The sequence below is a fragment of the Drosophila subpulchrella genome, chromosome X (genome assembly GCF_014743375.2).
Source record: "Drosophila subpulchrella strain 33 F10 #4 breed RU33 chromosome X, RU_Dsub_v1.1 Primary Assembly, whole genome shotgun sequence".
NCBI classification, from domain to species: Eukaryota; Metazoa; Arthropoda; class Insecta; order Diptera; family Drosophilidae; genus Drosophila; species Drosophila subpulchrella.
Genome location: NC_050613.1, coordinates 28,061,336 through 28,089,059, shown reverse-complemented (window position 1 = coordinate 28,089,059; position 27,724 = coordinate 28,061,336). Strand labels below are relative to the sequence as shown.

The 27,724-nt window shown below is 39.0% G+C and overlaps 2 protein-coding genes across 3 annotated transcripts; both read left to right on the top strand.

Annotated features, from left to right (window-relative positions):
• Positions 1-2,193: 2,193 nt before the first annotated feature.
• Positions 2,194-14,195, top strand: LOC119557055. Its single transcript, XM_037869603.1, has 5 exons — positions 2,194-2,602; positions 10,849-11,030; positions 11,104-11,230; positions 11,299-12,831; positions 12,981-14,195. Exons 2-5 carry the CDS (start codon positions 10,866-10,868, stop codon positions 13,118-13,120), a joined length of 1,965 nt encoding a protein of 654 aa, XP_037725531.1. The 5' UTR covers positions 2,194-2,602; positions 10,849-10,865; the 3' UTR covers positions 13,121-14,195.
• Positions 14,196-16,433: 2,238 nt separating this feature from the next.
• Positions 16,434-23,430, top strand: LOC119557744. 2 transcript variants are annotated; one of them, XM_037870630.1, is made up of 5 exons: positions 16,434-16,659; positions 20,545-21,020; positions 21,097-21,223; positions 21,641-22,963; positions 23,029-23,430. In XM_037870630.1, the coding sequence occupies exons 2-5, from the start codon at positions 20,691-20,693 to the stop codon at positions 23,169-23,171; spliced, it is 1,923 nt and encodes a 640-aa protein (XP_037726558.1). In that variant the 5' UTR covers positions 16,434-16,659; positions 20,545-20,690; the 3' UTR covers positions 23,172-23,430. The 2 variants fall into 2 exon arrangements, with proteins under 2 accessions (XP_037726558.1, XP_037726559.1); XM_037870631.1 differs by lacking the exon at positions 16,434-16,659 and adding an exon at positions 18,842-18,966.
• The last annotated feature ends 4,294 nt before the right edge of the window (positions 23,431-27,724 follow it).

Sequence of the window (27,724 nt, the reverse complement as noted above, 5' to 3'; positions counted from 1 at the left end):
ATTTATGGTCAAAAGCTTGCATTTTCTTTTAGCTGATAGGGAAGCGTTCAGGTAAGATTGTTTACATAATGACTTTATTGCAGTCGTAAAAGCAAAAGGACAGGAGGAATCCCCAAACATTTTCCAGGGAAAGGAAATGCTATAATTATTTTAATTTTACGAGGGTTTTAACGATCGTTAACTGTGGTTAGCCATAGAGATCCCTTTTGGTTTCGGTGCCGAATTTGTCCCGGAAAGTCAGGATCTAATAAACCCGCATACGAACCCAATTCGGTTACACAGTTAAAAATTTGCCATGAGCTTAAGTTATGTGATCATTAGGGTGATCCAAAAATGTAAACTAGTTCTCACCAATTTACATGGTATATTAAGGTCTGTAAAAAATGTAATTATTAAGTTTTTATAGTTACAAATTTTAAAACGAATTTTATCAAACTCTAAACTTTGGTATTTAACTTTAAATATTTTATATTAAGTGATTTTCACATTAATAATTTTGTAATTGTAGATTTTCCTCTGTGTATCGGTAGCTGTCTCCCAACCAATTAGAGGCTGCTGCCTACCTGGTCTGCGACCTTTGAACTTGCTGTGTGGATGGCAAATGGCAACAGTTGGTCCGGTCCACAGAGCGGCTCAATAAAAGATCACCCAATGCCGATTTATCTACACTTATAAAAACATTTAAGTGTCTAGTATCTATTAAATAGCCCTACTTCAAATAAATATTTATATGTATAGTTTTCGTTTGATGGGTGAATAAAATCATATGCTCTTATACACCGATCTCTCAACCGAAGTTTTAAGAAATCGAAAACAAATGCAGTTTCGTCATCCGCTTCGGTTATAATAATGATAAATAAAATAAATAATAAAAAATAATAACTACTTATATAGGAAGGTATATTTTTGGTGGAACTAAACATCGATAAATAAAAATTGACCCCAAGATGATAGTAAACGTTATTTAAATAATATAATCATGTTACTTTTGCATAGTTATATATAATGTGTACTCTAAGGCACATACATTTTAGTTTATTATACGTTAAATAAATAATTACCGAGTGTTCAACGTATTATACAAAATCTTAAAATAATTTGTAAATTTTCCCAGTGTAATGATCTCTCTGAGCGGATCCCCTGGCCTTTTCAGCAGTGCGAGCTTGACGCCGTCACGATGACGATGCTTTGAACACTCGCCACCAAATAGCAGCCCACTGTTGAGCCCGGCCTGTGACCGTGAGTGGGAGGGAGAGGGAGCTGGCCCAGAGAGAGACAGAGAGACAGAGAGAGAAAGAGAGAGAGCGGGACAGAGAGAGAGGGACGGCTGCTGCCCAGCAACTGCTAATTGGCATGGCTAAACGCTGCTGCATCGCATCCTCTGCTGCGACTCCTGCTGCACTTGCCGTGCATCGCCCATCCGTCCTGCCGCTGCCCACGCACCAAGAGAAGAGCTGACGGGCTTCGCACTCTTCTTCCCGCCAAGCCACACCGAGAAAAATATCTACTAAATATAGCCAGTATTTGCATTAATTTCAAACCATAGTAAATGTTACTTCATTTTCAATGTAATTAAAATCAAAAAGTTTTTGTATCTTTTTTTGGTATTACATTTTTTTTGTTGATTTTGCTTGCTTATTTGTTTAACAAAATATTTTACAGGATATTTATTATTACATCTGAAATAAATGAATTTTACAAAAAAAAAAAATATAATTAAATACACCCATATACCCTTTATATAAGAAATACATCCCCTGAAATTGAACCTTTTTTGTGAAAAAACACCTATGTTCCCTAGCCAATATCATAATATGTAATTTAAGAATTTCAAATTATCAAAGCCAAAATAAAATAGCACGAAAGTAAAGAATTGGTGTGGTTAAATTTAAATGTAGATAAAGGATTAATACTGTTTACAAAATTAAGTGCAGAACTATATTTAGTAAATGTTCCTATTCAAAATGATCAATTTATAGGTCTAAATAAGCAATACAATATGTTTCTGCTCAGCCAAAGTACCCATTGAACTTGGTAGCAACTTGGAGCAACTTCAATTACAATTTTTCCAGTGTATAGCCAACTCTCTCCGACCATCTCGCTCTCTCTGCCGCTTTGCTTTTGCTTTGCTAGCATGCAGTGAAATGCTATAAAGCAGACCGCAACAGTTTAACAGCAGCAAGTCGACTGCTGGCCGCGTAACAGTACACAGTGAACAGTGAACACACCCACGAGCGGACACGTAGAGGCCAAAACAGAAAAACAAAAACCGAGTCCAAGTTCCAACTTCCATTGAAACGAACTCCCACGAACGAAAAAGAGGCAAAAGAGTTTTGTTTGTTAACACCAATACAAATATTACATTTTGTTGGCCAGAAGAGAACAGCTGAGCCACACGTTCTTCGGCACTTGCTGATATTTACCCGCCCTGAGTGTATTTGAACGTTCCTTTTTTTGTTCTTGTGTATTTTTGAATTTTTGAATTCCCTGTGCTGCCCATTCTCCACAAGGAAAAGTGTTAAAATTAGCAGATCTTCAATTTATCTGCAAGATATTAATAACTCTCTGCAAACCCGCAGGCGAACCATCAGGAAGTCCCCTTGTAAGTTTCGATCAACAAGTGAAGAAAGTGTCAAGTGTCAATGAAATTCTTTGGGATTCCCAGATACATTTTAAATAAAAGAAACCACAATGATCACTTACAATTTCAGCGTACTATCTGTGATAACAATTTGCAACATCTATAATTGTGTCTATAAAATTTCATACATGATATATGCTATTTGTTCACAAAAAAGTAACACTGTTTGTAGTTTGAAATTTAAAATTTGCAAAAATAAACATAAAAGTCAGTTAGAATGACAGTTTCGTTAACTTCGCGCCGAGTTTTAACAACTACTCAACGGATTTTTTTGTATTTCGATGGCATATATTTTTTTATGTGCACATCCTATAATCCTATAACCTCCATCCCAGCAGCCGTGTGATCTGAACCCGATACCAAATTGAGTTTTGCCAAAGGTTTCAGCATTTTTCATGTCGGTTTATTTTTACCTAACCATCAACGGGGGAGCAGAAAATGTTTTCCAAATTGAATTATACACTTTTATGTGCTCTGGTTTTATTTTCTTTGCCTCGTTCCAGCATTTCCAGGCCTCGGGTGCTGTCCTGAATCTGGAAATCCGGCTGCGAGTCCGGATTTTCTGGCAGGAATGCATTTAAAGTTTTGCCATTAAGGCGGCTCAGCCTAAGCAGCTTAAAGTTTAAAAGTGATTAACTGCTACCAAATATTCCACTTTTGATAAGCCTTTGTTGAAATTTGTGAATTATTATCAAATATCGATGAGAGGCTTTTAAATGATTTAAAGCTCTTGTTTCAATAATAAATTACATCAAATATACACTGATTAACTAGTACTTTATTTTAATAAATAGTTTTTAAATTTTACTATAACAAAAACAGAAGCCTTCGGAATTTTTTTTAAACCTTAAGGTGTTCTTCAACATTGATCCATTAATATTATATTTGAAAATGTTCCTGTAAAAAATGACAAAATGTTAGCAAACTCTACATTTAAAAATCTCTGAAACCGTAATTCGGTCTGCTAAAGGTGCGAGTTTATACATATAGTTTAATTCCCACTTCATTTTACATCCCACTGGCAAGACTTATTTGCTTCAGCATGATTCAAATCAGCAGGATTTCTATTTCGCAGCAACGCAGCAGATGGTCTTAGGAGAATTAATTAAACCTCCACTTTTTTAGTCAAAGCCTAGTTCATAATTTCCAATTATTTTATTAAAAGAGAGTCAGTTGCTGGCATTCAAAGGCAGCAGCAGCTTCTTGTCGTCGTTTGATGAGCGCTGCCTGTTGCCAAGGATACCAGGCCCAAGGTTTTGCAGAGGTGTTTCCAATGCATTCCTGTCAGCACACAAAGCAGGCGAACTGCTGGCTGACTTTTCCTAATTAACTGGCCCCGAGATAACCTGTTGCATATTTGCGAGGGGCAAACAAAGGAATCACCTGTGTGCCAGGCCCACAATGCCATTTTGGCACCCAGATGATACGGGGGTTGGGGTTTGGCTTAGGGGGAGGGAGCCCTGAGAATGCATTCAGCTGGAAAATTGATGGTAGATCTCGCATTCAGTTTGATTCTCAATTGAATCAACAGTTATAAGCCGCTTAAGTGCTTTCGCGATGATAATAATATAATGGTATAATGGTATAATGTTATCCCTCCCCCCCTCCCTGCGGGGATTATGCAATCGAAAAAGACTTGGTGCAAAGGTCTAACATGAGAATCTCGAGAGCCACTCGTAGATAGTTGCACTAATTCATTGAAAAATTCAATTATTTTCTTGTTCCTTAGCTTTGTTTTAATACCTTCACTGAGAAAATAGTTGTCTTAGGAAATGACTGCAAATATTTAGTACAGTATACCTATAGTAAATAGTAAATAAGTTAAATAAACGCGCTTGACAACCATTCTAGACAATAAAAAACATTTTTTTAGAAATGGTAATAGAAAAATATATATTAATTTAAAGAGAAAAATGTTACAAAAATTTTAAACTAAGCAGTAAATATTATTATAGTAAGAATATGGAGGGAATATTTGGTCGCTGTAGCTTTGGAAGTTTAATCATAAGGAGAGTTTAATGTGAAATGTAGATAAAAAATATATATAGACATACAAATAAATTTTACTTTTTCCCAAAATGACTTGTTCTTACAACTATAGTTTCAAGGGTCTATCTTAGGATTATTTATACCTAGTGTTATTACTTTTTCCCAGTGAATCTCTTTTGAGATCGTGTGTCAGACACTTGTCTGGTTTGACAGCACACCCAAGTGGAATTAGCATTTAGGGATTGAAACTGGAACCATTGGCCAGTTTGCCCGAGGGCATTTCTGGGATTGGTTTTGGGTTTCACTCGTAGTACCCACTGACTGCAGTTCCCAGCACCACTTCACTTCTCTTGGGCCTCCTCTTCAGTTCACGGAAGGCACCACTTGGTGGGCGTCGGGTTGAAGTGTACGTGAGTTTATTCGGCTCAACAAGAAAAAAAAAATCAAAGACTCGACCAAAACAAAAAAAAAACAAAAAAAAGAATTTAAACAAAATAAAATAAAAGAAGTGCCTAGGAATTGCCTGAAATGTGCATTAAACGCTTTGCATAGGAAAGCGACATGGACATGGGGGGATTGCTGGGCCGGAGATTGACATTCCCATTCCAAGTCCCAGTTCCATACCCATTCCCAATGCCCATTTTCACATTTCGAATCACACAAAACACACATGTGAGAATGTGCCGTGTGTTGGGATTATTTTGTGGCCGGGCGAGGGCCGAAGGCAATAACAATCATTCGAAATGCGCCTTAAAATAGCAAGCCCCCGAACACGTTGCTCATAATCTCGGATGCAATTGAGTGCTGCCAGCCAGCCACATGAATGATAACTTTGTCCAGGCCCACTGGAGTATTAATAGCCATTTTTAGACTCTATTGAAACCAAGCATGACGCTGTTTTGCTGTTCTGCTGCCGCCGCTGCTGCTGCTGCTGCTGCCATACCAACCAGACCCAAAAGAACAAAGCCCAAAAAAAAAAACGCCTAAGCCGCAGTCAAACTTCAGTTCATGGAACATTTTCCCAGGGAAGGATTAATGTTAAAAATGCTATATTAAATTCCAAACGTACCTATAGTTCTTGCCTAATAATACATCCTAAGCAAACTGCAAAGTTACTCTGTTTTAACAAAAATGTTATCTTATTTTCTAAGCGTACATAAATATAATTAATATATTTATTCAAATAAGCAAAGGTATCTACCAATTATTCCATGCACGACGAACGGTTTGCGTTAGCCAAGTCCAACTGTATTTCATGGTGCACCAATGCCCAGAGATTTTTTCCCACTCTGGTTTGGTTTTATGCGTTTTGCAGTTTATTTACACCAGCTCCACAAGAGTATCAGGCGCCATTTCTGGGATCGGAAACGGGGGCAGGGCACGAAATACCCAGGAACCCGGGGATTGTGGTTTACGATTCGACGCGTATATAGTACACAAATGAACCCTAATTGGACACCTTGAATGCAGTAAAATATGCAAACACATTTGTCGAAGACTTTCCTTCACAACCGTTGATCTCTGTGTCAAAGCCGGTTTCACCAATATGCACATACAAATCATTTCCTCTGAACTGCTATTTTTTCTGCGTCATTTTACTCGGAAACGCAAAGTACTCCCCTAAACACGATTATCTGTGATTATTGACAAATGTTTCCAATCGTTTTAAATGGGGAAACCTTTTAATACAAAGTCATTAAGTTCAAAGCAAGGGAATTATAAAAAAAAATAATTGCACTTCATACATTTTCTAGACACTGAACTTAAAAGCATCGTGAATTTATTTATTTAGGCCTCTATCTTGTACTAAATCATTTAATAATGATCCTCAACAAGATCAAAGCAGAATCTGTTCTCATCGTAATCTTTTGAAAGAGGTAAGCTCTTCGCGCAATTATCTTAGTGATAGATGACATCTACATATTCTCAATATGTGGGTGGTGATTATAACATTATTTATGTACGCCTCGAGTGAAGAAGAATTGTATTTCTAAAAGCCTCTGTTCACAAGTACAGCGATGGGTGTTTATTGTTTTCCCCAGAAGAAACCTAAGTTCAACGAGATTATATATATAGGTTCACCTATTTGATCAGCTGAAAGTTTGGCGCTCTCCTACTTTTCTCATTAGCAGCGAATCAATTACGCTCATATCTCTGGGCTTTAATCAATTCTCATTGACACAATTTAATTGAAGCGTTCGGTTGGGAAATAAAACGATCTGAGCGACAATTCGTTGACGCCTCTCGCAGACCTATGCACTTGCAAGAGTCTACACATACTATATATGAATGGAATACTCATATGTTGTATATACAATTCGATTCCGTTTATTACACACAAAGCAAACCGATTAATCTCAATTAGGGGCCAATTGGCCGAGCGAAAATGCTGGAGAAAACTTCCGTTGCGTGTGGAAGCACTTGAAGAAAATTGCAATTGGCTTAAAATTTCAAAACTAAAGGGATTCGAAAAAAACATTTAGAATTTTCTAACTTGAAACAAAATTTCTAGAGGTTTGAAAACCTTTTAAAAGTGCCTCAAAGTATGTTGTAACTATTTTCTTTGTTTTCCGATGTTTTCACTGAACTTTTCTTTTTCTTTTGGTATTTTTTTTTAAATATATCTTATAGCATTCCTTTTTTTGAGTGTATCAATGGGAAGCTTGTTCGATACTTGTTCGCCCATTAGCTGCACCTGTTCTACACGCTTGCTCCCCTGTACTTTTTTCTGTCTGTGTGCCTGAGTGGGCATGTCGTGAACTTGAGAAGGTACAAGTGTTTTCCACATTTGTCTTCTGGCTCCGCTTGGTCCCGACCGGAGATAACCGAACCGGCGATCGAACCTAATCAATAGTGCCGCCCTCGAGGGCCCTATCTATCCATCTATCTATCTGACCGAGTGAGTCATCAGACCCAACCAATGGCAATTGGTCTGCGATAAGGCTTGGAAGGCGGCAAACCCGTGAATTGGGGCAGGAAAACAAACGGAATTACAGTAAATCACATTCGATCAGAGGTCAGAGATTCTAACTTGTGACAAAGGTTATACCAAGTTTTTCAAGAACTAATTTTGGCTAACCAAAAATATTTTTATAATACAAAAGTTGGTAATGGTAAACGCTACAGTCAATGCTTATGCGATATGCTTAAAGCAACTCTGCTTTATTCACAAACACACCTAGCCTATAGCGCCACCTATCTTCTTCTTCTATAGCGCCAACTAGCCTACAGCGCCCCTAACGGCTTGGTGGCGTATCAGTGAAACCCCCTCATTTGCTGCATGTGGGGTGCAATCTCGATTGAATGGCAAAATATTGATTATTTTTTGGCTATAACTTTTCAATGACTGGTCATATTTCAATCATTTTTGGCATGTAGATAGGTATACGCTTTCGTTACTCTACGAGTAACGGGTATAAAAATAGATATTTCAAGAGCAGTGTAGACAGATTTCCCAAAAATGGCACGTGTTCTTCCCAATGCCTTATCATCGCACCCGTGGGTATCCGCATTGATTCTTATCTGAACAATGCGAAAAGTATTTGCCAATCCTTGGGCATTCGGCGGTATACTGTATCGGTTGTTCTGTTCTGGAAGCCTTTGTTTGGTCGGTCAACACTCGGTATTCCATTTGTTCTGGCCCTTGCCTTATCGTACACAAAGATAAAGCCATTCGGCGACAATAAGCCCAAGGAATCCCTTTGTTTGTGGACTTCTTCATTGGCGGCCTCGTTTAAATGCAAATTTACAGGTACAAGTCAGTTACAAAAATAGGGTCTAACCGGTATATTTTATTATGGTGGAAAATCTTGTTTCTAAGTTAAGCATGATACGGAAAGTTCGCTGAATTTAATAATAATGTGAAATTCCCAATTGTCCTCTCCCCCCGCTAACTAAGTAGTAAACAACTTTATCTCAGCTCTCTCCCTCGCGCAAAGCATGAGTGTTTGTTTTCCTACACAAAATTGTTGTCCATGCAGCATGACTACACAAAATTCAATATAATTCATAAGAAAACATCGGCGACAAATTGCGGAAACCGAGCGCTCAGCTGAGCACCACTGTTCCGTTCTCATCCAATGCCCCATGGTTCCCGAAACCACAAAACCGGAATGCGGTGGATCGGTGGATAGCCCGATCGACCGATCGCTCCGACTGCTCGATATTCCGACTCTGAGCGAAAGTTTTGCCTTAAAATATACTCTCACGATAGTTGGGGGGCAATATTGAATTTGGAACTATCATGCAATGAGTTTGCATGTCGTACATTTAGTGAGCATTTATTCCTAATCACCGTGCACCATTTCCTATATGATATCTAATTGAAAGTTTGTTTTACAAACCAACACACGATTTATTTGCTTAGTTAATCAATGAATTGCATCGGTTACTTTTTTATAGGTCGATGGATATGTTTAAAGTTTGTAAAATATGCAGAAATTCGAAAACTCCTTTTCTGTAATATCCAGAAAATATCGCCAAAAAGAGTTTGCTCTGTTTTCTAATCTTTTTATTTGAATAATATATACATATTGCTTTCTGATTATGATAATTACAATTTATTCGTATCACAGTTTAGGTACATAGGTACTTGTATAGACATTTATGGGCTTATTAAATTGAAGGTTTGTATATTTTATTATATTAATCTTCTCTGACTTCCCGACTTCTAAAAGCGAATACTTCGCTTCGTTTTTATCTAAAATGGCCAGACTCTCTTCCAGTTTTTTTTCAGTTGATCGATGGCTTGGAGTTGTGAGTCTGCTAAGTGCCATCGTCAGGGGATTTTCTTGTTTTCTTCCTCGTAACCCTTCCCTGGATCCCAGACTTAGTTTCAGACTGGCTGCGTCAGCGGGCGGGCGTCAATTTATGGCACGCTTCGATGAAGTTCAATGGCAAACACAGAGTATGATGACGATGAAAATGATGATGATATCGGGGGAACTTCGGGGGACTGGTGTCTGAATGAAGACATATCCCCAGTCGGCTGCACCGCTCGTCCTCGCATTATCGATGCATAAATAATCGAGATGCCATACGATCCACGTTCCGCCAATCTATGGCTATGCTTTTATTTTTACAACTTGTCTTTTGATTATCGAACGATGACAACGATGATGGTCCGGTCTGGTGGCTTTTACACGCAGCTCCATTCTTTTCCACAAAAGTACACCCGCTAAGTGATTTCCCTTCGAGATCACCAAATTGCATCCAGAATCTCCTAGAGAAGCGTGCTTTGCATGCATAACACACTGTTTATATGGTGTGTCGCACCCATTATGGCAAATCGAAAATAGAAATTACGATGGCAATATCTATGATAGACTTCGCCCCTTTCATAAATGCCTACGACTGTCATATAATGACTCCAACAATTCAGCTATCTGTTGCGATCCCAATTAGCAATTAGAGCATTATCTTCACCCCTGCTGTCGCGAACCTCTCCAAAGAGTTGTTAAAGGTGTGCCATCGATATGTGTACTGCAGACAAGGGGAAAATATGTGATAATGCCGATGGAGTTTCATAATAACAGCTTTTTTCTATACCTTGTAATTTGGAAAATCGCCGGATATGTTTGTCTCAAGTGGTGCTCATTTGTTAGATTCGAGATTGCCTAGTAATCAGTGGTGGGGTTGGGTGTTTAACGCCTTTTTAGAATTTCCGAAGTTAACATCTGAAGTTTACCCACTTCTGAGTATTCCATTTATTTAACACTTCACACTTCAAAGTAGTGGATAGCATGGGAAAATCCGAAATCGAATTTAAAGTTTTTCACTGCTATGGTTCTAATATTAAAACAAATAAAATTTTTTTTACAAAAGTGGTACATATATCATGAAAAATAAAGTCGAAACAAGCTAAAGCTTGTATTACAATTTCACGCTTTAAGAGTACTTGTATATTCTGCCTAGAAGGTCGCTATTTTTTTCTGCGTTAAAAAATCAACAAATTTGCATAGAAAAATGTCACACTTGCATATCATATACTTAGTAATACATAAATATATAGCTCTCCAATTAACAGTTTTGTTTTTGGTTACTGCTTTTATTCTTATTACGAATTTTAATAAATTCCACTTCACTAACAAATAAGAAAAAAATATTAAATAACATCAGAAGGCTCAGAAAATATAATACAACATAAAAATAAAACAACGACAAAACTCCACCCCATCGGATTCGTAAGGCGTCATTAATCAACGTCTTTGCACTTTCAGGATCAAATCGCAGCACAATGGAGAAATCCAGCTTAACGGAGAAGAATCGCACCCATGTGTACAATGACACAACGAAGCCAAAGAAGCCCAAGCGTCGAGACAAGAGCGATCTTGGTCCGGATTTTGTGGCGCCCGACGGTGGATGGGGATGGGTGGTCTGCCTCGCAGCAGGCCTAAATAACGTAAGTGATATACATAGTGCATAAATATGCATATGGTGGAATGGATTACAGTAGCACTCCCATTTCGTTGCAGTTCTTCCTTTTCCCGGCTCTGCAGCAATATGGCCTGATCTACAGGGTGCGGATGCATTCCCTGGGATTCGATGCCAAGCAAACAACGACCATTGTGAATGTGGTGATGGCCATCTCCTCGCTAGTGGGTGAGTTCCACATGGTTTCCATGTTAGCGATTACATTTAACTATTGATAAACCTGTTCTCCTCATTAGGCATTGTCAACGGAGCCATGTTTCGGCGGTTCACATTCCGTCAGGTGGCCTTGACCGGCACCACCTTGGCCTTCGTGGGCATCTTCATGTCGGCCTTTTGCACCACCTTCTGGCAGTATATCTTTTGCCTGTCAGCGGTTTATGGCATCGGTTTGGGCCTGGCCATGGCAGCCACCTCACTGGCGGTCAACACGTACTTCAAGCAGAAGCGGCGCCGAGCCACGGGTTTTTCGTGGACAATCACGGGTCTTGGTCCCATATTCTTTCCCCAGGTGTCAACCTTTCTGCTGGACTACTATGGAGCTCAGGGTAGCATTCTGATCTACGCCGGCATTGGCCTGAACGCCGTCCTCTGCGCCCTGACCCTGCAGCCAGTACTGTGGCATGTGAAGAAGCCGGAGAAACCAGTGGTTGTCGCAGTCGATGGAGTTTTCGATACGGAGAAATTGCAGCCAGAGTTGCTGGAGGCCAATGGCAATCTATTGGCACCCAGCAATGACCCTTGGAAGGACTACGAATGCAAGTACTGTCAGTATCAGAAGCGTGCCAAGCGCGGCATCTTCTCGTCGCAGTACCTCTTCAACGTTGATGATCCCGAGAGACCTGGCTATGAGATCACCGAACCGGGAACTCCGATGTTGGCTCGTGCCAACGATGGTTGGTTTGGCTCGAAGATCTCCCTGACCTCGGAGAATACGGGAGCAGCTCGCTATCGCACTCGACAGGCCCTGATGCGTCAGGTTTCCTCGAGGAGTCGTGAAAATCTCGATAGAATGGAACAGAATAAAGATGATCAGGGTGCGGAGAATCTGTCGGCTGCTCCCTTGTACAAGCCGAATTACTTTAATCGCGAACGCGAGGACATGGATCGTTATGCCAGCAAGACGAGCGTCTATTCCCGTCCTGGTCAGGAGGAACTATTGCGCTGCACCTGCGCCGAGGACAAGGCTCTGCTGCAGAAGACCGCCGAATCGCTTCGGGTGGACCTGTTGAATCATCTGGCCGACGATATTGCCGAGGAGGAGGCCAAGAAACGCATGACCTTCTTCCAGAAGGTGAGCAAGTTCTTCGATCTGGACCTCTTGCGGGACTTTACATTTGTCAATTTGGCCATTGGCATGAGCATCATGATGTTTGGCGAAATGAACTTCTCGGTGCTGACTCCATTCATTCTGAACAGCTTCGGGTATTCGGATAAACAGATCTCATTGGTCATGTCTCTGCTGGCCTGCATGGATATCACGGTTAGGTTCCTCGCTCCGCTCGCTCTGGAGAAAGTGAAGCTAGACAACCGGGTGCTGTTCGCCTTCGGCATTCTCTGCATCGCCGTGGGCCGCGTGGTGGTGGCCTTCACCAGCTCGTACGAGGTCATGATTGGCGTCTTTCTGCTGATCGGTTTCGGCAAGGGTTTCCGCACCATCTTCTCACCGCTCATCATCCCCAGCTATGTGCCGCTGAATCGTTTGCCAGCTGCTTCCGGCCTGCAGCTCATCTTCAACACGATGTTCTCCTTCGCCATGGGCCCCATTTTGGGTAAGATATCCAGATTTATTTATTTTAATATTGCTATGAGCTTAGTTGTAATTAGAGCGCTTGCAACAAAGCCTTCGGCTCGTCTGAAAAGATGTCCAGACAGATAGCTAAAATGCAAACAATGTAACCCTTATTATTTTCCATTGCAGGCATTCTGACGGAGGCCTTTGGCTATGCTGCCACTATCCATACCATCAACGCACTCACCTGTTTGGCTCTGCTCCTTTGGCTAACCGAGTCCGTGGTGCGACGCATTTTGGATAAACCGTCCAAAGGTTTGGGTCAATAGAAGCAGCATTCTTACTAATCCGAATTAGATATGCGGCGAGAGATGTATATATATATCCTCGTTGGAACTGAACTACTTGCATATTTATGGCCAACTCCCAGTTTGCGAGATCATAGCTCAATTGGAGCTGTAGGCATGTAAACCTAGTCTATACTTCCCGACTTCGACTTGTGTGTGTGTGTGCGCATAGTATTACTTGAGCAAGCGGCGCCCGCGTTGCCCGTACTTAAAGATACCTAAGAAACTTATCTCTTAACTAGCTCTTAGTCACCCATCGCTATTACCTTAATTTACGATCTATTTTTTTTTTAGCTTTTGATACTCTTCCTAGACTTATTAAATGTACTTAGTGATATCTTATAAGTGTAATATTGTTCCGCAGTTGATAAATATATATATGTATATTAGTTAAGATGTTCGTGTTCGCGGCAAGAGTAAATACATTTATTGTAAGGTGATTAAATTCAAATGCATTGTGGTTAAAAGAAATGGCTTAAAAATAGTTTAAGCCTGATGTTGGATCAGCTTATAAATGTATAGTCTTCCGTACTTCGGATTTGGGATAAATGTCCCGCGACTTTTCTGACCCACAACTATATTTTTAACATGTATAAGTTCTGTCAAGTTTAGTTTCCTTAATTATTACTTAAGAAAGCATTCAAGTGCTTGTTCAACAATAATCAACAAACTATTAATTAAGGTATATCGTCGGAGCAAATAAATAGAACTCCAGTTTCTGATTAAAGTATCTTGTTGACATACCATATCTCAATTCTTACTATATTTATGTGACATCTATTTGCAAAATAATACTATTTGCGTTTGATTAATTTGCTGTTTATTAAATGCATATGTAGATATGTTCTTTTTAAAATAAAAAGAAACTTTCCTTTTTTTATTTATAACATTTAAAAGCTTATTATTTTATTTATACAAATGTATGACCTACTTCTTTGCAAATAATCAAATATTTATAGCGCAAACATTTGCCTATCGAAACAATTTTTTTTGCCCATAATGGGAAATTATAAACCAATAAATAAATAAATGGTTGTTGTAATTACAGAAACAATAACATTGTTTGATTTTATTTGTTAGCCACTTAGCTTATTCAAAAGCTAACTGCGCAATAAAAGCTGTCTGGTTTAGGGAGAACGCCCCTAAAAATAGGCTTTGAATTTTAAATGTTTGGGGGCTTGTCCATATTATTTATTTACAAATTTATTATATTTTAAGTCAGCACAATATACAATATGCACCTTTTTATGCACCTTCAATTTATTAATTTCTCTCTTTCAGGGTTCCAAGAAAATTGGTATGCGAAAAGGGTCAGCTATTAGACCACTTTTAAATTGACCAGATGTTTTAATTAATTTAATTTAAAGTTCTCAGATCCTCTCTAAGTTGTTGTTTTGCAACTAACTAGTCAGTTTTTAACTTAAATTCATAACCATATACATAAATGTGAATTATTGTTGGTACCTTCTAATTTTCTTCCCAGCACCGTGTTTTATAACATCTCCGACATCCGCCAACCCAGCCGACTTCAACACTCGAATAGGAGGCTTATCTTTGACGGTGGGGGCAGGTCTTTTATGGCTCGTTCTCAAATACTTATATTCCCGATTATATGGCCGTGTCATGATCCTCGTCACTTGGACGAGAATTAAACTGCTGTTGCCGTTGTTTTATTTGTAGCTCGACACACCCACAATGATCTTTGTACCCGAGTGGCAAAAATCGAAAATGAAAAATGCCAAATTCCCAACAAAATGTGTGCGACTCTTATCAGCGAACTGTAAATGTCGCGAAATAATTGCCGGACCTAAATTCGAATTCTGACCACTCCATATGGCAGGGAGTAAAGGTTTCTAGACCAGATCAGTATCCAAGTTCTTAACTAAAAACATATCACATCAAAGTGGGGAGTAATTTATATATAGAAAAAAAATACCAGCGACAGGTTAGGTTATCCACAAGATCATCAGAAAAAAAACGAATTCAATATTATTTTTAGCACTTGGAGCTGATAATCTGGCAAATGACAAAACAGAAAACCCGAGATTCCGAAATAAAATCGTCCGCCTCAGAGCAGAACCTTTCACTTGCGCCTAATCCTCGATCTGGTCATGCGTCACGGGTTCCGACGGCCTTGGAGTGTGATGCAAACTGGTGTTACATAGGACTTGGCCAGAGACGCGTTCCCGTTCCAGTTTCAGTGACAAGCTGTCAACATCAGGCTCAAACCAAGGGCTTAACACGCCCATCACTTGCCGGCCAACTATGCGCATTTCCTGTAGGTAACGTCTGCTGGGAGACATAAGAGGCACAGTGGGATGATTTCTATTATGCAAACAATTTGAGTAGCACCTTAAAGCTACACACTTAGTTTGAACATTTGAATTCAATTAACTGAATTTCCTAAACAAAAAGTTTTTAATCGATTTCACCTTTACATTACAGTAATTTTAATGTTTACCATAAAATAAAAAAATTAAAAGCTCTCAAAAGAAATCTGAAGCACCTGTTAAAGAGTCATTTAGATTTGACCCTGAACCCGCATTTACATACTACTCTGTAAAATAGTTTCATTATTATACGTCCGATGATATGTATAATGCACATTGTACATATATAATTCATTAAGAGAGGTTATGTGATAGAAGTAAGGTTGACAATGCTCCATTAAAACATTCAAATATTTACGTAGTTGAATCACTAACGAAGTTTAAACAAAAATGACATGCTCGGCTACTTATGGACCTTTTTTTTAGCGTTTGTTTTGGAATAAAATTTCGTTTCACGGTGGCGGTCGATGGCAAAATCAAATTCTAATCGCCGCCGCTATCATAATGTATTTATGAGTTGTGTTATTTGTTCTTTTTTTTAGCGCGCAGCGTACGTAAACGTAGTGCGCTCAGTATGGAGATATAATATGTGTGTACTGATGTCCGTGGACACACATGAACATATGTGCATACTTATATTTGCCCCTGATAATCGGGCCTGCGACGACAAAACTAATTACAACAACATCAAAAGCAAATACAGTGGTAACAAAAAAATAATTCCCTTATCAAAACAGCAATAGAACGAAATAACAACAAAAACTACAAATGCAAACAACAACCAAATATGAAAAGGCAGCGCAAGAAGAAGAAAGAGCAGGAGCAACGGTAAAGCTAAAGCTAAAGACCAAAATAACACACACACTGCGACAAAATACACAAAGTGAGCAGGTGAGTATCTGTGTGCATTCTGTTTGGGTGTTTAATTCTATAATTCACAAAATTGTTCAGTTCAGTTCGCGCTGGTGAACGTAACGGAAAAGTCGTCGCCTGTTGAATATAGTACTACATATATATAAATTCTATTTACTTGACTCGCCTCGTTTCGTTTTTATTTCTTGTTTTTTTTTTGTTTGTTTTTGTTTTGTATCAACTTTACTACAGCATAACAACCAAAACAACAACCAAAGCCGCCGAGCAACAAACAACAACAAACAGAGAAGGAGGGAAAATCATTTACAAAAATAAAACGTACGGCCCAAATACACAAATATATATATAAAATAGATGTGTGTGCGTTAACATTTGTATTTTAGTTTAGTAGCAATTAGCACTAGTGCAACTAAATAATACTTTTTTCTCGAAGCGCGCGCTTTCCGCGGAGACACGTGCACCATCAAAAATTTATAGACCGTATGTTATCATCAAAATAAATATCCTATACCCGGAAAACATCGTTAAATAATTGTTGTGAAATTCGTATAACCTATAGACATCACTCGTATCATTATTACCGGTAAAAATTATAGCAGAGGAATTTGATAAGCAAGTTACCGTAACTTTTCTAATCAAAGTCTGTAAATTAAACTATTTTATGATAAATATAAATCAGAAAAATATTTTAGTCTCATTTTCATTGCAACACCAACAAAACGATATTTAGAAGAAGTGTTTTAAAAAGTTCTCAGCTTTTGATTTCACCTTTATTGTTAAACATATATGCAACACACTTTCGTCAATTTGGAAACTGAGAAATTAAAAATTTAATATGTTTTATATTCCAAAAATAGTCTGCTCCATTGGGAAATTGCGACTTATTAAATTTTTCGGTATTCGCAACCACATTTCTAGTGTTATGTCTAATTTCGATATCAGTGCATACGTGACGTTCTCTTGCCCATCAATCATACATCAATCAAAGTCGCCTTTCCTCTCAAATGGAGCGTTTAAGGTTTATAGAACCACAAAACCCCGTTCCAAACGGTGCACAGTGGCTCCCAAAAAGCAGACTACCGACTGTAAAAGTTTTTATGACAACCGCGAGGGAGGAATATCATCAGCATCTTTGTTAGGCCAATGCAAATATTCTTTTATGGTGTGTGAATTGTATATGTTTGGTGCGACGGAGGGGAACTGGTCGTATAATGCGGAAAGCTCTAATTATACAAATGTTTGTTTTTAGCTTTAGACGACTTTAGATCGTCTTAAACGTCTAATAACGACAACGAGACGTCGCGTGCTAATCAAACACTTGAGGCCATTAATATACATACGCACAACCATTTATTTCGCTTCTTCAATGGCCTTTCTTTCCTAAAACTCTAATCTTGGAATTTTTAATTGCGCGAAATGCCCGTGTACTAAATAGATCTTGGAGTGTTTATAACCGGGACAATTATTATCAGGCTTCCATGGAGAACTAATCAAACGGAATATCAGGAAACGACAATTCATCATCGGCCAAAGTTCACGGTCTATAAATAATTAAACTTTATTATATGACGTAAAAACACAACAACCTTTAATTTTATTATCAATTGATTGCACTTTTTATGTAAACAGAAGCGGCTGTTCATCTAGTAGTTGAGTTTTGTCAATATCTGTTACATCTTTGTTGTGTTAAAGTTCGCAGTCTTTATATAATGAATAATAGTTTGTTTTAATTTAATTCCTTTTTTTTTAAGATTTTAATGCTATTTTATAAAATAGCATTTTATTAGTAATCTATTAATTTGTGTCTAGTTAAAATAAAAAATCGCTAACAAGATTACTTATTTATATCTTCCACAAAATCCAGTTCTTAATTATATTAATCAAATTATCAAATTATTAGTTTTGTGTGATTATCATATCCAAGTAATGGAATTTATTAGATCATTTTGAAAATACTTTATAAATGTGATATTAGGAAACTCTACCTTATATCACGTGCATATCGACTTGTTCTTATTGCCAATTTCTGCCATGTGTTCGGTGATCGATGGGTGGTTCGATCATTGAATGGCATTGAAAAATTCCACAGTTGTTGGCCATTACCGTATCCAGGCGTATTTCGATAACGAAAGAGCTGATTCACATGGACTGAACCGAGGAGGTCAATTAGGGGCCTATTACATATATCGAACCGAAACTGTGATGATAAGGGAGTCAAAAGTCTGCTCCTACCCACTGTGTTTAGCATATGTTTGTGTATGTTGTTTTGCTGATTGCATGGCAATTAAAAGCACTGTAAAATTGATATTTGAGCAGCGTTTTAATGGCCAGCTCGTTCTGTGTAGCCCGACCTTTAGTACAAACAGTACTCCGTTTCCCCTTTTTACTACTAGTGTATATATCGCATATTAAGCGAACTTTGCCAGCGAATCTTATCTTCTGCCCACAGCCCATACACCCCTGCCGGTTCCCATTCCGATTCCAATTCCCATACATATATACTTTTGCAGTGGTCATTCCGCGGTTCGGTTCGGTTTGGTTCAGTTCAGCTGCTGGAGCAGTCGCAAAACATCAACAACTTTTCACCCAGGGCAATTAGAGCCCAGTCGGAGTCCGTTTAACCAAGTAAGCAGGATAGTAAGGGGTTCAAAGGGCACAGTAATACAAAATTCCATCTTAAATGGTTTTCAAAGCAAAAAATTTTCTTTAATAACTACAGAGTAAGGAAACCAGTCCACATATAATGACATATATTACGAATCTTTCCTTTAGAAGACTTAAGTTCTAGAAATGTTTTACATTTTACTTAGGAACTCTAAGACAAACGTTTTATTTCAATTATTTAACAATTCGAATTACTAAATGTAAAGAAAAGAACACCACATATTGTTTAAGTGTACTCATTCCGCCGATTGATTGGTTTTGAAAACCCCTTTACCTACTATAACCATGTGTTGAGGATATAACGATTGGGCAACAATCTAATTAGACGATATCGGTTGGCGAAGAAGTGCGCCTTATCACATGGTCCGCATTCCCGTTCCCGTTGCCGTCACCACCCCAAATGATCTCATTTAGTATGAAAAACCAGTGCCGCCAGGCCCTGACACATAAATCTCAATGTTTTGGTGTCTTTGTCGCGTCAACGCAAGTATTTACACGATGAACACTCATTTCTGATCAGCAAACTCTCGGATACGAATTCCGTTTCAGAAAAAAATAAAGTTCGTCACTTTGCTCTCTGAAATGAAATTGCGGGCGCGATAAGGCGGTACTCTCTCGACCGATCATTATCATCATCACTAACAATCGAACCCATTGACGTTTTATGCGAGTCGTTGTTACTGTTTTTATATAATGGATGCTAACTCGGTAATATGTACTTAGTTGTTGCTTTTTGGCAGTCACGTTTCAGGCTCAAAAATATCTTTAAAAAAAAAAAAACCATAGCTTAGCGCCAGAAGAGTGAGAGTTGACCAAAATACCACTGGTAGGATCGGTCAGTTAAGGTTGAGGCTTTCGTCCCGCCGTCTCGCGTAGCTCTGTTAAAAAAAAATAAGTACAATCAATTGAGCAGTAAACGGTTGTGCAAATTAATTCAGTCTGAGTTCAAATACTGGATTCTTCCGATTTTTTTAATGAATTTTGGGCCATACGAATATTATGCGTGTGCGGGGTTAATTTTAGTTGAAAATTACATTCTGATTAAAGACTTTCATCACTCAATTAAGTATTATAACACAGTTTTAAATAAATAAAAGTATAGATTTTATAAGCATTTTTTGTTGGAAGTTAACAAATCAGTACAAAAAGGCATGAATGAAACTCATGTTGAAATGTTATAACGTTGCCTCGTGTTAAGCTATTGTGACCAATAATATGACTTGTAGAAATATTATTATTTTTTGTTCCATATTCAGTTCTCTCAAAATGGATAAGTAAATGACACAATAGTAGAAATTCACAACTAAGAAATTAAAAATTTTTCCTTTTCTTTTAAACCAATTGATATTCGAGAATATCTGTATATAGTTTATAGACGGGAATTTTTCTTTAACCCTTAAAAAATCTTAATGCACACACAATAGAGAATTAAAATTTCGTTTTGATACGTGATTACCCAAATTTATCCCCTACCCTCTATTTTTTTTTAATTATTGAACTCAAAATAATGTTTTATCTTAATCGAAATACTATTTGCAGAGTTGGAATCACTGGTTTCGGCATTTGATCGCACGCATCCATCCGTCCAGTAATGCAACAACCGGAAAAAAGCCCTCAGCGCTAAACTAACCCAAGCTCTATTACCCCCATTCCAAATCCCCGTCCAAGACGCCCATAATTCCAAGATGACCGACAATGAAAACCATAATAACAACAACAACAATAACAACAACAATGAGGCATCCAGACTGAGAATACCCGAGGCTGAGCAGGCGGAGCACCTGCTGCCCAAGAATGGATCAGCGGGCCTGACCAAGATAGCACCCCCTCCACCACCCACCCATTTCCATACCCAATCCCATCCCAATGCCAAATCCCAGCCAGCCCAGATTCTTCCAGCAAAAGAATCCCATCCGGCGAAGAAGAGGCGAGACAAGAGCGATCTGGGCGAAGATTTTGTGGCGCCCGATGGAGGATGGGGCTGGCTGGTGTCCGTCGCCAGTGGCGTCAACATTGTGAGTAACCACCTCCCATTGAATCTTGTTAACTTTCCAAAGATATATTAACATTTGCTTATTTTCCATCCTCCAGCTGGTGACATTCGCCCTTGCCCAGCAATTCGGCATCCTTTTCCGCGATCGTATGGCAGGTCTAGGAATCTCCAGCTCCGAACTAACAACCATCATCAACACACAGATCGCTGTGTCTGCATTTACGGGTGAGAAGATGAGGAAATGGTCATCGATAAATATATGCGACATTTTGGTCCACGTAGTGACGAATGAGGGACTAGGATGCATAATATTCGTAAAACTAAAAATCTGCCACAAACACAAAAGATCCGAATTAAAGAACTCTTTTATTAGAGCAAAGAGCACATCATTTTAAAAACAAACATTTTTTAAAGTAGAAGTGCGTTCGTCACTAGCATTCGGAGAATTGAAAATCTACGATAGACCGATCACAAAAAATGTAGTAATTTTTTACCATAATTTATTTTTAAAAAGTGCGTTCGTCACTAGTTTTTAAACCTTATTTAGAAGTTTTTTGATTTGATTTATATTAAAATTTGTACCATCTGAAGGTGGACTTCTTTTTGAAAACTAGAATATTAATTTATATTCTTTATCCAAAGGTCTGCTGAACGGCCCCCTTTTCCGACGCTACACATACCGAGTGGTGGCCCTGGTTGGATCCGTCCTCACCTTTCTGGGCCTCTTCTGGATGGTTTTTGCAGACACCTTTGCCATCTACATACTGAGCTTCTCGATCCTGTATGGATTCGGCCGAGGATTGACGGTATCCGCCTCCTCGCTGGCGGTCAACACATACTTTAAGGTGAAGCGACGCACGGCGACGGCTTTCCAATTCGGAGTTGCCGGCCTGGGACCGATTGTGTGTCCCTACTTCGCCACCTATATGCTGTACGAGTTCGGAGTCCAGGGAACGACCCTTCTGTTCGCCGGCGCCTCCCTGCACACGATTGCCTGTTCGCTGATCTACCAACCTGTCAAGTGGCATGTGGTGAAGCGGGATCGCGATGCTGAGGCACTGCAGCAGGTTCAGCCGTTGGCCGAGCGCGAGGATCAGGATGAGGATATTATCAAGAATGTCGTGGAGCCGGAAACTCCGGTGCTGCCACGTGCCAATGACGGTTGGTTCGGCTCGAGGGTCTCCCTGAACAGCGTGGGCACACGCAATCGCCTGAACACGTGGGAGAAGTCCGATGGAAATGGTCATTTGGAGCTCAAGAGGCTGAGCAGTAGGGACTCGAATCCCGGGCGCCAACTGCGCAGCATTTCCGTGAGTCACAGCATTAAGGAGGAGGAGGCCTTGGGCTATCACTCGGATGATGAGGTCGTCCACAAAGTCCACCCGGTCCACCAGTTTCCCACCACCGAGCTAACCGAGAAGGAGAAACAAGATCTGGAGGACGAGGAGGAGCGTCAGAGGCGCAAGAAACTGCCATTCTACATGAAAGTGGTGATCTTCTTCGACATGGATCTACTGCGGGATATCACCTATGTCAACCTGGCCGTGGGCATAACGCTGATCAACTTTGTGGAAGTCAACTTTGCCATCCTGACACCCTTTATCCTGAGTGATCTGGGCTTCGACAAGGGTCAGATTGCCTTGGCCATGTCCACTCTGGGATTATTCGATCTGATCGTGCGATTCCTCATCCCGCTGATCACGGCCAAGATAAACCTAAGCAATCGCACCTTCTTCGTGGTGGGTATCCTGGGCATGTGCGTGGGCCGCATGTTCCTCTCGATGACCACCAACTTCTACGTCATGATGGGCATTTTCCTGTGGATGGGCCTGAACAAGGCCTTCCGCACGGTCTTCTGGTCACTGATCATTCCCGGCTATGTGCCGCTCAAGAGATTGCCAGCGGCTGCTGGTCTACAGCTGCTCATGTCCGGCACCTTTTCGATGATTTTTGGTCCGCTTATTGGTGGGTGCAATCCTGGATTGATTATAATATTTATGACTGATTCCTAAATATTTTACCCCCTATAGGTCTGATCCGGGATCACACAAGCTATGCGGTTACCCTCAACCTGTTGAATGCCCTTTGCGTGATGGCCTTCGCCGGCTGGTACCTGGAAGACTTCATCCGCGCCCGCTCAAGAAAATCGCCACCCGTTAAGTCCATCGACTGATGAGATCCAAACATTCAAGAACTCAGTGCCAGCAATTAATTCCAAGACCAAATCCGTTCCCCCACATCCATCCCAACTTTAGCAAAATGTTATTCTTGTTATCGCATTTGCCCAATGCCTTTTTTTTCATCTGTACGTTTATGTAAACTTATTCTGCGTGTACATTGTGTATATACTATTCGAAGTAGCAAATTAATTGTATTAAATATATATAATTGTTAATTAATATGCATAAGCTGCCAAAAACTTAAAATTTAAATCAGTTGTTTCATTGATTTGGATGGAGAGTGGATCGTTAAGGTAAAATAACCAAGAACTGCTGGATTAATTGCAAAGGGAAAACTACTTTGAGCAGTTATCAATGGAAGTCGTTCCGTCTAATTTAGCTCATTTTTAGTTTTTAGTAATTTAAAAAAAAAAGTAACTTAACTAGAAGTATTTAAATTATTTATTTTACGCAAAAATATAGATTTTATTTGAAAAGTTTAGTCCATAATTGTTAAGATCTCTTTACGAACGAGAAACAATTGGAAACAGTTTTATTTGTATTTTAAATTTCAACCTTTCGTAAAGCAAAACATTTTATTTTAGATTTAAGAAGATGCGATAAGTGAAAAGACCCTTTTTTCTTTCTTTCGAAATAATAATAATAATGGAAAACAAGAATTACCATTGTAAGTTTAATAGAAATGATGAATTCTGGGAAACTATCTTTAAAATACTAATAAAGATTATTTAGACATGCGTTGCAAACTTCTGACTTAAAAAGTTCATATTTGGATTGCCAAACGATGAGATTCTTCATTGTTATGATCTCATCTCTTGTGATGCAGCAATAAAGTCTAATCAAAATTTCTTTGGCCATCCGCCCCGCAGAATCCAAAGTTCGAATTCTAACAAGAATCTTGTGACACTGCGGGATGAATGGGAAGGAGCACGTGAATATCACGAGCCAAGTCATAACAACATCAATATCAACGATCAATGACACTGAAATTGGAAGCGGAAAAAAATTATACAATCATTGGCGACCAGTTGAGTTCAGGGAAATTATTTTTATTTTGGTTTGAATCTTTTTTTTTTGGATATTCCGATGAACCGAGAATCCCATGCAACGTAATTTCATTTTATATTAAAAACCCACATGAAATAAAAATGAATTATTTAATATGAGATTTTAAAAATGCAAACAAGAAATACTTAATTTGAAGTGCTGGTTTTGCTTAATGTTTTCTAGATAATAAAATCGTATCTGCAGCTTTTTCTATTAATCTATATTTTTTAGTACGGCATCTGAAAGTTGTAGTTGTCCCATGTACAACATATAAAAATATCCATAAAAATGAGCTCAGTTTTTAATGACTTACGTTTGTGATCAGCGCTCGGCCTGTTCTTTTTTATTATTCTTAAGCCGCAACTTAGTTATCAATGCAAGAAATGCCTATATGTACAAACATTCCCCTATAGATTAATCACCCCGCCGACCAATAAAATACAAATGTGCAAATTAGGCGAGATAAAAAATAAACCAGTTTGCCGAGTGACGACAAAACAGCAGCGATACAGCAGTAAATGGGTTATGAACTGAAAATATAAATTAAATGTTGCTCTGCGAGCGGAAAGTTACGAGATCAAAAATAAATGATTTTGGAAAAAAGTGACGATGAGATGATTCAGGTTCAGTGCACCTCAGTCTATTTGATAAGAGTATACAATATCAAACGCCTGGAAATGAATATCTGCCAAAACCAGGCATCCAACAAACAGGAAGCTCTCGCCAAGTTTTCTCCGTCAACCCAATGCTAAATAAATTTGTCAACATCAGCGGAACTAAATGGGCGGATAAAAAAGGGGGGAAACAAACCAAAACAGTCAACAGACATTTCTAATGCAGAATACATTGAAAACATTTTATAGAACTTAGATTTAATGAAGCGAACTCTTTTTTAATAAAATAAAATATGGATATATGGAAATATGGGGTCTAAATCTCAGCTTTGCTAATTTTGTTAATTCTCCAGCATCTCAGCTTATCCAGTATTATTTTTAGGATTAGAAAAAGGGGTACATTTTTAGAGAAACCTTTTGTTTTACTAAAAAAAAAAAAGTTTTACCTAAGTATTATAAATTGTACAATTTTTTTCCGTCTAAGTCCAAGTTCTACGATGTATAAAGAGGGGAATTCATGTTGGGCAACGGAGTATGGTTGGTAATCCTGTCAACGTTCTGTCACCCACAAGTGAACCCTAACTTTATACCACATCCTCGTTTAGGACAGATAAAAGAAGGCACACACATAAAGTCATCCACTCATGAACATTCATACATCCATAGGGAATATGTGGCGTAACCAACTGAGCAACAAGTTGAAACAGGAAGAAGAGAAAAAAAACAGACTTAACAGCCGCAGAATTGCCCTTCCAGCCTTTTTATAGCTATTTGTATTATATTACATATAATATTATTTTTATTACATATAAAATGCCTTTAATTTCAATGGGGCTTGTATCTAATAACTTATTAGTACAGGGTTGCCCATATTCGACGGACCCATCTGACGACGCCATAACTTTTGACAGAGATGCCAGATCGCTTAATGACATACCGCGTTTGAAGCGTCAGTCCAAGCAGATTTTTACCATGGAAGATTTTTACCACGCGAGCGCTCTGAAATAGTTGAAATTTACATTCAACAGAACAAGTCAATTGTGAAAACTCAACGTGCTTTTAAAAAATTAAAAAATGTGAAAAGTGCGCCTTCTAAGAACACCATTAAGCGTTTATACGAAAAATTTACGACTGGTGAGGCTCTTTCTAATCCGAAGAGGCCAAATAAAAGTCGACCAAGGCGATCGGACGAGAATATCGCTGCCGTACGAGCCAGTGTTGAGATGTCCCCAAGAACATCCCAAAAACGCCGTTCTCAGCAGTTGGGCATGGCTCGGTCCACTTCACAACGGATTATTCGCGTTGATTTGGGGATATTTGAAGTCAAAGGTTTACGTTAACAAGCCAAGGACCCGAGAAGAGCTCAAGGACAACATTCGTGAAGAAATAGCCGCTATTCCGGCCGAAATGTTGGCGAAAACGATGGAAAATGCTGCAAAAAGGGCACAATACGCCATCAACGCCAGAGGCGGCCATTTGAAAGATATCATATTCAAAAATTGATGTAAACAAATCTACTTGGAACAAATTAAATGATTAAGATTGCCAACCGCCAAATTTTTATTTTTTTTCTTTGATTTTTTAAAAAAAAACATGGGTCCGTCGAATATGTGCAACCCTGTATATGATCTCGCATATGTTTTTATTATCCAAAGAATCGAGTCAATATACATTTAATAAGTTGGCCCTTTTTATGGCATTAACTGTTGCAACATCTCAACGGCAGAAGGGCTAGGAAATGCACAATCTGTTGCAGGCAGAGTCAGCTTTAAAAGCTCGCATGCAAATCACACGTGGTGGTGGTGGTGGTGTCATTGCCCCACATCCTCCCCATCTTTTTAGAGACCAACAATTATCGATTCTTTGACAAAATTGTATGACAGTGCTGCGGGTTCAGCTATTTGCTTTCTTTTATTTCATTAGAAATATTTTGAACTTAGGATTTTGAAAGTTTTCTAATGCAATTGTCATTAAAACTTTGATACCACGCAGGAAAACGTCATGTATCCACTGATAAAGTTCAAGAGCATCTGTGCTCGAACCTCACCGCTGCCTAATAAATGTTTATATTTTTTTATCATAACAAATATAAAATAAAGTGAAAATAATGTTTATTAATGGTATAAAAAATAAAAACAATTAGATGCCCATTTCGAATATCTTTTAGATTAATTATGTAAAATATAACATACTTTCTGTTGTCGTGGGTACAAGAATCTGGGTTTGCACTCACGAGGGCCCACTGTAAGCGCACACACACACGCAGAAGCAACAAGTTAACAGGAGAGAAGCAAGAGAGAGCGAGGAGAGCAGGAGAGCGGGAGAGCGAGCCCATTTGCGCAACTGCAGCCGAGTCAAAAAAGGCCAAGTGAAGAACGCAAAGAGGAGGAGGAGGAGAGCCTGCAAATGCAACGCAGCAACTGCAGACAAAGAACGAATGTAAACAAAGAAGCAAGGCGCACAGTTTGTGGATTTTGGCAAGCAAAGTAAGCAACTTCTCTCTCTCTCTCTCTCTCACTCTCTTCTGTCGACATTAGAACGCGATCTTGAAACACAGAAAGCAGCTACACCAACACACACACACACACGGACTTCGTGGCGACTCTCTCTGGATGGGACGGCACTGGGCCACAGTGGTCCCAAACGGCGACATTCCAGACAAAATCGATATGCTTCCTTTGGGGCTGCTCTGATTTTGATTTTAGGCGATAGCTTCCCATGATTATTGTCGAAGGTTCAGGTTTGCCTGAATCTATAGTTATTAAAAAGGATTTATTTAAGGATATTTACTTTGCTCGATAATAAAACGATCTACTTGACTACTTGTTTCTCTTAAATTTCCCGGACGATCAGGCGAATCAGGAATCCATTAATAATTCGTGGAT

What these genes read in the sequence shown, in the direction of transcription:
- LOC119557055 (XM_037869603.1), top strand. Translation starts at nt 10,866, where the DNA reads ATGGAGAAATCCAGCTTAACGGAGAAGAATCGCACCCATGTGTACAAT. An exon ending in GGCCATCTCCTCGCTAGTGG is followed by an intron (nt 11,231 to 11,298) that starts GTGAGTTCCACA and finishes TCTCCTCATTAG; the next exon opens with GCATTGTCAACGGAGCCATG. An exon ending in CGCCATGGGCCCCATTTTGG is followed by an intron (nt 12,832 to 12,980) that starts GTAAGATATCCA and finishes TTTCCATTGCAG; the next exon opens with GCATTCTGACGGAGGCCTTT.
- LOC119557744 (XM_037870630.1), top strand. Translation starts at nt 20,691, where the DNA reads ATGACCGACAATGAAAACCATAATAACAACAACAACAATAACAACAAC. An exon ending in CGCTGTGTCTGCATTTACGG is followed by an intron (nt 21,224 to 21,640) that starts GTGAGAAGATGA and finishes CTTTATCCAAAG; the next exon opens with GTCTGCTGAACGGCCCCCTT. An exon ending in GATTTTTGGTCCGCTTATTG is followed by an intron (nt 22,964 to 23,028) that starts GTGGGTGCAATC and finishes TACCCCCTATAG; the next exon opens with GTCTGATCCGGGATCACACA.